Source organism: Myotis brandtii, unplaced genomic scaffold, assembly GCF_000412655.1.
Source record: "Myotis brandtii unplaced genomic scaffold, ASM41265v1 scaffold1257, whole genome shotgun sequence".
Lineage (NCBI taxonomy): Eukaryota > Metazoa > Chordata > Mammalia > Chiroptera > Vespertilionidae > Myotis > Myotis brandtii.
In genome coordinates this window covers 1-10,583 of record NW_005354414.1, presented here as the reverse complement: position 1 = coordinate 10,583, position 10,583 = coordinate 1, and the positions used below count along the sequence as shown (strand labels likewise).

General features: G+C 40.5%; 1 protein-coding gene across 1 annotated transcript in view; it reads right to left on the bottom strand.

Moving 5' to 3' along the window:
• LOC106723596 (guanylate-binding protein 7-like) overlaps window positions 1–8,930 on the bottom strand; it is a 14,900-nt gene extending 5,970 nt beyond the window's left edge. The window contains exons 1-5 of the mRNA XM_014534168.1: window positions 8,900–8,930; window positions 4,086–4,188; window positions 3,539–3,732; window positions 2,635–2,689; window positions 905–1,041 (exon numbers count right to left, since the gene is read on the bottom strand). Coding sequence (XP_014389654.1) covers window positions 905–1,041; window positions 2,635–2,689; window positions 3,539–3,732; window positions 4,086–4,131 — 432 coding nt within the window. The 5' untranslated portion in view covers window positions 4,132–4,188; window positions 8,900–8,930. The remainder of the gene's footprint in view (window positions 1–904; window positions 1,042–2,634; window positions 2,690–3,538; window positions 3,733–4,085; window positions 4,189–8,899) is intronic.
• Between the last annotated feature and the right edge of the window lie 1,653 nt (window positions 8,931–10,583).

The following is a 10,583-nucleotide window of genomic DNA, read 5'->3' as shown; positions in this document are numbered from 1 at the left end:
CAGATCCTATTCTTGGCTTTCTTCACCCACATGCATCATAGTGTTCCTGGAAAATATATCAGTTTTTCCTTCAACTCTGATCTAGGTGGTGTGGATTCTCAAATATATATCTAAGAAGGTGAGAAAGATTAGTGAATTCCATTGGGAAGTTTACTACATAATTCAGAATCATGGCAGATGATTGATCAGGGAACTTAATACAACTCTCCAAAACTTGGTGGCAAGGTAACAGAAATAAGTTGAAGAGATCAGAGCCTGTGCCAGTCCATATTGTATTTCTGGGAGGATATCTGGACTCAACAATGACTCATAGTAGAGCCTGGAGAACAGGAAGATACAGGCAGCCTGGGTATGTAATTACATGGTTAATTCTGTAGCTGGTCACAGAGTATTACTTCATTAGGGTACCTGCAGAGATAAAGTTATACCAGGTTCTGAGAAAACAAAAATACCTTCACTCCACTCAGTCAGATAGACAGACCAGCTATTCTTCCACAAGGCAGGACTCAGAAACGATACTTATCTCTCATAATATTACAATGTCCTCATTTAAAAATAAGATTATAATAGTATTTACAACATAATATAACAATTAGATGACAGAACGACCGTAAAGCCATTGAACAGTGCCTGGTAGTGAATAATTATTGTTTATTAGTGATCTAATAATAAAGGATTCCATGAGATTTTATCCTGCAAGTAGTATCCTTTAGTAACCAGAGATGGTAACAGGTTGAAGCAGTAAGAGAATGTAGTGTCTACTAGTGATTGGGCTAGAAAAGTGACATAATGCTCTACCTTCTAAGCAATGTTTTTGATTCTGTACAGTTGAAGTTAAAATGGTGATGACAGAATTTAATACCTGAAATTTATGTTTTGCATTCCTCGCTTCCTCTGCACCTACCTTCTCTGTCTTCTCAAGCCATTTCACATGTTCCTGATAATTCTTTCCTCTCTCTTTCCAACTCTGTTCATGCTTTTTTTGTACTTCCTCCAATATTTTTCTTTTAGTTGCTTCAGATTCAGCCTTTATACGTTGCACTGACAAAGAAAAATAAGCAGAGAAACATGAGGATTAAATTGTTATGGCTTATTTTGCCTTTCACCCCATCGTTTTTGTTTTATTCTTATTTCAGAGAGAAAACCTCTTGTGATAGCTTTTGCACTGAAGAAGCAAAAGAAAACTGTAAACAACAGTTAAAAAATCCCCTTGAACTATGGACTATGATGATTTCCAGTGCATTAATGTTGTTGACAACATTTCAAGGGTTTCCCATCTATCTGGAATTTTTTTTTGAACAGCTTTACTGATGTATAATGGTAACACTATTAGATGTGCAGGAGGCAGCTGATTGATGTTTCTCTCTCATCGATGTTTCAAACTCTCTATACCTCTCCCTTCCTCTCTGTAAAAAATCAATAAAATATATTTTTTAAAAAATCTCCTTAAACTATGAACTATACTTGCTACTTTTTGCACTGCAATAATGATTTCCAGGGCATTAATGTTGTTGACATTCCTAGGGTTTCCCATCTATCTGGAATTTTTATTTTTTTGAACAGCTTTACTGATGTATAATGGTAACACTATTTATTGCCAAATGTATTTTTATCTATCTATGATACATGTATACATCTGATAAACCACCACAATCAAGTTAGGAACATACCTATGACTGAAACATCTCCTCATGCCCTTTGGTTCTCCTCCTGAACATAAAACCTCATCCCCATCACTAGGCAAAACCACTGGCCAGTTTCTGTGACTAGAGAATAGTTTGCTTTTTCTGGAATTTTACATAAATGGAATCATACAGTATGTAGACTTTTTTGTCTGCCTTCTTTCACTCAGCATATTTATTTTTATAACATTGATTTATGTATCAATCCTTTATTCCATGTTATTGCTTAGTAGTATTTTTTTGTATAGATATGTTAAATTTTGTTGTCCATCTATTGATGGACATTTGGCTTGTTTCCAGTTACTGGCTATTACCAAGAAAGCCGCTATGAACATTTTCAAACAAGGTATTGTATGTACATAAACTTTCAACTTTACTGAGGATATATCTAGGAACAAATGATTAGACTGCATGGTAGGTATTTGTTAAAACTTTTTAAGAAACTGACTAACTGTTTTCCAGAGCAATTTACCATTTACATTCCCACAGTAGGGTATAAGGGTTCCAGTTGCTCCACATTCCCACTAACACTTGAAATATTTAGTGCTTTTAATTTTAGCCTTTCTAGTAGTGCATGGTGGTATCTCATTGTGGCTTGAATTTCCACTTTTCTAATAAGCAATGATGTTGTTAATAACTGATAATGTTTATAATGTGCTTATTGCCATCCAAATATATGTTTTTGATGAGATATCTGTTCAAATTATATCATTTTTCCTCATATTTCAGATGTTTGCTTTTCCAATTAATGAGATATTTGTTGAGTTTTAAGAGTTCTTTAAATATTTTGGATACAAGTCCTTTATCTGATGTGTGATTTGAAAATAACTACTTCCAATCTGTGTCTTGCCTTTTCATTCAATGAAAAGTCTGTTGTTTCAAAGAGCAGAGTTCTTAATTTTGAAGTACAATTTATTATTTTTATATTCAGAGTGTTTTTAGCTGTTCTCACCTTCAATCTCATGTTGCATCTCTTCCTCCTGGTGTTTCCTCAATAACTCTTCAACCTAGTGATGCAGCATAAGTTAGAATTATGAAATAAAGACTATGAGTTTAAGCAAAACCCAGTAATACATGCATTAATTCAATATAGTTTTATCACCCAAATAACAATCATTGTAGAATTCAAATAGCTCTTTGATGTTTTTGTCCAGTATTTCCAAACCTTTGGACCTGGTAGTAGGAGTTTGTATCTATGTGCCCTTAGCAGAATCCCACTGGGGGTGGAGAAGGGTTGGGACTGGGTCAGGTCTGACAACTATGCCATGAATGTGTATCAGTCCTAGAGATGTTCTTTGGGAAGGATGGAGGTTTAGTTCTATTTTTCAGTTCCTCTGAGGTAGGATGGCTACACACATGTTACCCATAATGGGAACTGCTGACACTCGAGAACACTGGCAATCAAACTCTAGATAAGGACAAAATATGCATTTAGTCTGGACATGTAGAAAGAAGGAGGCTGATGTGGAAACAAATGCAGCAAATTTTAGAATTTTCAGCATCCCATATTTCATATCATGTGTAATCTGAGACTTTAAGACCAGTTAGCACTATATCAGGTGTTTTTGATAGGTGTACCAAACATCCTAAGAACTGAAGTCATAGTCACTTGGGGGCACAAGGAAAGCCTATAATCACCACAAACAACAGTTCAGAAGCCTGGAGCATGTTAACTGACCTCCCAAAACTCTAATACCATGAAAGTGCTTAGTCTTAAAGACTTAGGGCTTTAGAATGATCCAATTAACTTGACATTTCATGGAATCATTTGTAACTTTAATTAAAACTTTTGCTCTTCCCTTCATGAGAAACCGTTACTTACCTCTAGACTTTCTCCATACCACGCCCATACTTACTTTCTGCATGTACTCCGTGATTTTCTCCTGGTGTTTCTGTTCATTTTCCTTTTCTATCTTCATGTTCTCCTTCAGTAGGGCTATGCTTTCCTTGAAGCTTCTCTCTTGAGCCTCCATTTTTTGCTGTGTTTCTCTCAATGTCTGCCTTAGAAGCTCCTGTTCCCTTTTCACTGCCTCCTTCTTGGCCTGCTCAGCTGTTCCACAGTGGTTTTACAGAGAGAAGAAAATAACAGCTATACCTAGCTGTACTCATCAAAGGTAAGGGACTAAAATGATTTCATAATGGCAGAGAGGAATCTCTGAATATTCTTACTAACAATACCAGCAAAACATGTTTCAGAATGTGATGGAAAGGCACTGATTGCTTGAGGGAGCAATTAAACTCACCTGGTTATTTTTAGATTTAGCCAAGTTATTCTAATCCTTTTGTGGAAACACCTAGTTTCAAGATGGATTTGCTCTCACACATTAAAGCGCACTGCAGAACCCCCTCCCCCCCTAACCCCTCCCACTCCTGGCCCTCTGTGATCACAGCCCTGCCCTTTACCTGCTAGAGCCTTCTCCCCAGCAGTGAGGGCCTTGTCAGCCTGCATTATGGATTCCTTTGTTGCAGCCTGTGACTGCTTGAAGTTCTGGAGGACCTCCACTGCCTAAGGAAACAAGGAACACAGACTCTTCTTGTTGGGAAGTCATTGTTCAACAAAACTGAAAAATTGACCCTGTAAATTGTTAATCTTACTTAGGATCCCACAATGGTTCCCTTCATTCCATGGCCACAGTAAGAAATCCAATCACTTTAGTTAGAATAAAACACTTTTTGGCAACCTCTTTCTCAGCTTTACAGTCCTGACCTAATGATGTCAGCCACCACCCACCTCAGGTCATAGACAACCAGGTTTATGTGCAGTTCTACAAACACTCCTCCTCAATTGTTCACAGTATTTGCACATTCTTCTTCTTCTGCCTGGATGTTCATCTACCCTTTCTTCACTCATATTATCTATTGATACCTCAACTTGTAGCTTCTACCGCCTCTTCTAGGAAGCTTTGCTGAACTTCCTTCTGAGATTTGACTGGATGCCACATACATATACCTACCCTGCCACCTCTACCACTTACTGGCTGTGTGTTCTTAGGTCACTTATTAGCTTCTCAGTGCATATCATTTCTCAATTGTATGATGGGGATGACAGTAGTACCTAAATTCATACTATTCTGAAGATAGAACTAATAATCAAAACACAGCACCTAAAAATATACTTGGTTTAGGAAGTGTGTGCTCAATATATACTTGCCATCACCATCATCATTTTTATCACTATTAGTGCATACCTGTATGATAGCCATTATCCCCCATATCCAATTGGGACATGCAGGAGATGAGGAGTGGCCAGAGAAGATAGTGGAGTTCCAGAGTGATTTGATTTCTCATTAGCTTCATAAATTCTCTGAGCACCTACCATGTGCTGGGCAGTGGTCTATGTGCTCAGTATCAAGCGGCAAACCAAAATGGATACCAATTCCTGCCTCATGGAGCTCTATTCTACTGGGAGGAGACAGACAATAAAGAAAGCAAATAAGCCGGATGCATATATGTAATGATAGAAAGTGCTCAGGAGAAAACAAGCAGGAACTGAGATAGAGAACACGGGGGCTGAATTTATATAGAGGATAGTCAAGAAAGGCCTCTCAGAAAAAGAGAAATAAATGTGCTCTGTGACCTTGAGGAGGACAAATGTAGTGAATCCTGGGAGCTGTAGCAGTTGGAGGAGGGGAGACTTTGAGAGGAAGAAGAAGGCAAAGAATGAGGCTCCCTCTCAAAACACCACGATATAGATCTTTATAGGACCCAGATACAGTTATAAATGCAGGAATTCATTTATTTAAACTAGAATAAAAGGAAATTTTTGTTTCTGGGCTGGCAGGGAAGAGAGGCTATAGCTAGGGTGATTTCTGGTGTGCCCAGAGCTGCCAGAGTCCCACAGCTGGGAGAGGTCCTACTTTCGTGTATTCATCACAGTGGGCGTTTCATGCAATTAAGGGACAGAAAGCAGTCAAAATGCTTTGACTGTCCCTTCATGCCGGGAGCCGGTCCATCCTTGCTGTTTCGAGGGACCTGGCATATGTGGCATACTATTCTTGGTATGTTTGCTCACGCATACTGTTCTTAATATGTTTGCTCCCCTTCTTGGCGCTATGTGTTTTAACCAAGGTCACCTCTCCGAGAAAGGTTGTTTCCCCAGGTAGGGATTTTTCCCTGAAGTTAGGGAGGGAATAAAACCCCTTAACTAAGTGCCAGGCGGGTAGTTAATCACTTTAACTAAGAACAATCATGCTTAAGCTACATAATCTTTACTCCCTGGAATGGAGATAAGAGACGCCCTAACCTTTGCAATAGAAATTGAAAGGATTAAAATCAACTGATATAAATACAGTTGTAACAAGACAACAGAACGACAGAACTTGGACAGAACCTAGTGAGAGAACATGGCAAAAGATCCTGGACAGAACCTGGCTACAGAACTTGGCTGGAGAACCTAGACAGAACATGGCGGGAGAACCTGGAGAACCTGGCTGGAGAACCTAGCGAGAGAAACCATACACAGAACTTGGCTGGAGATCCTGGAGGGAGAACCTCGCTATGCTGATGAACCGAACCCAGTCTCCATGTCATTCCTTCTTCGCTGACTCCGTCCACACATTTGGGGACCCCTGGACCTGCTGGGGTTGGACCCCAGCACCTTCAATTTCTCAAAGACAATCCTAAGCAACATTCATGTGTTCCCTGCTTTTCTAGCTGTGTGCATTAAAAAAGTAATTTCTCTGTCTTAGTTTGTTATCCATAAAATGGCAACACTAAAAAAAACCAACACAATCTAATGGTCATTAAGGTCATTAGGAAGATTAAATATATGATAAAATTTGTAGTGCTCTTAAAATCATTGTGTTGCACACTGAATCCTATGTTAGTATTGATTAAAAATTGAGTGTCTAAGAGGGTAGGGAGGTTAAGTTATAAACAAAGGTGAAGATTTAGCTTTGGACTGAACAGTGACTTCTCTTGATCCAGTTGTGAGCACGTGGAGGACACATCCCATGAGTAGGACTCCGACAGGACAAGAGCAGCGGGGGGGGGGGGACCCTGGGGGGGGGGGGGTGAGTCCTGTGGGAGGAACCCAGAGCAGTCCTGGGATGTTGGAGCACAGATTCTGGAGTGGCTACCAAGCTTCAAATCACTTCCTGTCAATGAGACCTTGGAAAAGGAACTTACCTCTGTGAGCCTGCATTTCCTTAGTGTGATAGATAAAGCAAGAATTCCTGTCTGACTCATTCCTGTAGGGTCTGATAACACACAGGGTCTCAATAATTAATGATTAATGTAGTGTTAGGCATTATTAATGATTAATGTTGAAATGTGTGTATATGTTCAGTAAGCTGCAAATTGCCACCAAATAATAAGGTGTCTAAAATCTTTTTTCTCAGAAAATAACAAATTTTATAACACACTTTCTCTGTATCATTTCTCTTTTTTGTCTAAAGGTGATTGGGAGCAGAGTTCGGGAGTAAAACATTAAACTTCTAGTGCTGTGTTATAAGCAGGAGGATTTACAGAGTTTATTTCTTGGACTCAATATTTAAAATTTCGGGTAGAAGTAGATAAGTTAACAAAATTTTTTTAAAATGTAAGTAAACCTAAATAACCAAACCAAAAGCTGTTAAGTTCAAATGAATAAGTAAAATGAAATAGTTCTCCTGTGTGGCGTTAGTTGGTTTCCAAAGTTTCTCTTTAGGAGAGTCAGTCATCTGAAGTGATGATGCAAACTACCCCAAACCTTGACTTCTCAGCAAGTATGACAGGACATTCTGAGATGGTTCTTGTGATGCCTGGTAAACAAACACTCTTAGATATTATAGTTATTTCTAACAGTTGGTGATGAATTGAATTATTCTATATCACACAGCTTTATGCTACCTTTGGAATATTAAGTATTGCTAAATACAAAAATAATCAGAGTCAACCTTTCAGGAATTAAATTGTCTGTAAGTTAAAGACCACCTTTTCTCTCAGTTTCTCCAGTGCCTGGAGATGGGGCGAAGATGGTGGTTGTGGTGCAGGGACAGTCTGAGGAGGGACAGGGAGATGGAGGGGGAGAGACTCCACCAGGAGCCTCTGCAAGTGGATGGGGTTTACTCCATCCATCCCAGGAAGGGTTTAGCCCTTTTGGCATTTGAGGGAATATGGGTTCCTCCTCTCCCCATGGAAGGCTGTTTGTGTAGCCCTGGGAGGGTTCCAGAGGCGCAGCTCACCCTGGAGACAAGGTGGATGAGCACTGGTCCCTTCACAGAGAGGCCTCTGATCCAAACACACACTGAGCTGCTGGTAGCCAGGCCCAGTACTAGCCTCCTGCTGTCCCCTTGCCCTCCAGTGCCAAGTGTGCACTTCCAGTGTGGGGTGTGCATTTAGGTATCTGTTGTTGTTGATATTAAGGAACGTGGGCCTGGAAGAGCAAGTCTAATAGTTTAGTGGGAACCTACATGTCTTGGGTGCTGCAGACAGGGGACAAGTTCTCAGCAGTCCTAGCTCTTCCCTCCCTCACTCCTCCTGCATCTGGCTCCTCCCCATAATGACTATTCTCACTGGAAACTAAAAATAATGAAGATATTACATCCAAGCATTTAAGGGTCAGGTTGATTAGAACCCAAATCAAAATGGAAAGGACGCTGCTTTTTTGCTGTTAGAGAAGTAGGTGAGGAATGAAATTCATGCCAAGCCAAGGAGTTCAGAGGCAGAGTTTCCAGAAAGCAGGAACAAAACTGCTTGAGAGCACAGAGAGGTCAGATAAACAAAATGTTGGCTTTAGCGATGCACCACAGTGGGTTCTTTAAAGATAAAATTTTTAGAAACATAGTGGGGCCAAATTCTACTTGTAAGGCGTAAGAAAGCAGTTGGCACTAAGAAATTGGATCTAGTGAACCTTGGCTATGTTTTATTTTATTTTTAAGAGTTTATTTAAATTACAGTTGGCATTCAATATTGTATGATTTTCATACTACATAGTGGTTAGACATTTCTATAACTTAAGAAGTGAAACCCCCAATAGGTCTAGTACCCACCTGGCAGTCTGCATAATTATCACAATATTATTGAGTACATTCCCTAGGCTGTACTTTACATGCCTGTGACAGTTTTATAACTGCCAATTTGTACTCCTTAATCCCTTCCCCATTTTCATTCAGCCCCTATCCTTCATCCCACCTGGCAACGAGAACCTGGGTTACTTCTAAACCAAGAAATCCATTCTGAAACAAAGCTTATGTGTTTGACGAAAATGTATGGTGTTTTCAAAATAAAGTTCTTACCTGTTTTTTCTCCTCAGTGTAGGTTTGAGTGTTTTCTGTCACTGCTCTATCTTTCACCTGATGGTAGGGCTTTTATTCACCTGTCTGATGTCATGTGACTTTCCGGAATTCCTAAACACCCATTAATTAGAAGTGAAGGACTTAGAGTAATGTGAAACTGAAAGCACTGAGTACAAAGCAGTGATTCAACAACCATCAAAGGAATTTCTGAAAGTCATAGAAATGGAAGGGTACTTGAATTTCACAAAATTTCTTAACTAGTTCAGTTTGACAAAAGCTGTGGCTCCCTCTTCCTTCTTCCATACAGGGTAAGGTGTGTCACTGGGAGAGGCAGGCCACCAGTATTTCTCATGGCCTCCAGCACTGAGTTGTAGAGACTGAATTACAGGAGGCTGGGGATCCCAACCTGCACCCAGACCCACTCATAGGGTGAAGGCTCCAGCTGGTGCTTAAGTGGGAGGAAGGATGGGGACTGAGATTGCCTGGCCTGATCACCCTCCCACTGGCTGGCTGACTTGTAGGAAGGAGTTTCCAACCTGGTAGAGGCAAGTAGAGAAGACCAGAGGCTACCATCCCTGCCCAGGGAGGAGCAGTGGCTCAGAGATATTTTCCCAGGGAGAGAGGCAGCCCATAATCACAGAGATCTCTGAATTTCTTCCCCAAAGAACTCATTTTATTTGAAACAGTGTGGGGACTTGTAGAAACTTTATAGCAAATCGACTTTAGAAAAAACACAAAAGGAGGTTTTCAGCAGGAAGCAAGTGACCCCCGATGGTAATACAAATCCATATAGAAAAACAAAGAGCAACAGTAAGGGAATTGTGTAATTATAAAAGACAGTTTAAATACATATTTCCTCTCCTTTCTCCTATTAACTAGTTTAAGAAGCAATTGTATAAAACAATATGTATATAATTGTATTGCAGGGCTTATTTCATACTTAAAAATAATATATTTAGCAATAGCAGAATAAAGGAGGTCAGTGGTTACACAGCCTATTGAAATAAGAAGATGACACGTGATGTTAACGTGAACTCATAGGAATACAGAGAAACAGAGATTGTAAGAAAGTTACTATAACAAGCCCTATACATTTATTCTTCCTCCTTCAGCCTTTCTAAAAATGGAAAATCATACAAATTAATAACTATCAAAATGTATTGTTGGGGTTGTTACATATCTATATATATAAAAGGCTAAGTGACCAGCTGACTGGCCGACTGGCAGGTAGGAATGATGTACACTGACCACCAGGGAGCAGATGCTCAATGCAGGAGCTGCGGAGTGATAGCAGCTTTGCAGTGTGCCTACTTCCCCTCTGGGACCCCTCGGGGGATGTCGGAAAGCTGGTTTTGGCTCTGCATTGAGCGTCTGCCCCCTGATGGTCAGTGTGTGTCATAGTGACCAGTCATTCCCAGTCGTTCTGCTGTTAGGGTCAATTTGTCAATTTGCATATTACCCTTTTATTATATAGGATAGAGACCTGGTGCATGGGTGGGGGCCAGCTGGTTTGCCCTGAAGGGTGTCCCGGATCAGGGTGAAGGTCCCGCAGGGGTGCCTGGCCAGCCTGGGTGAGGGGCTGAGGGCCGTTTTCAGGCTGGCCACATCCCCTTCAAGAAGGGGGGTCCTGCTGCGGTGCCTGGCCATCCTGGGTGAATGGCTGATGGCTGTTTGCAGGCTGGCC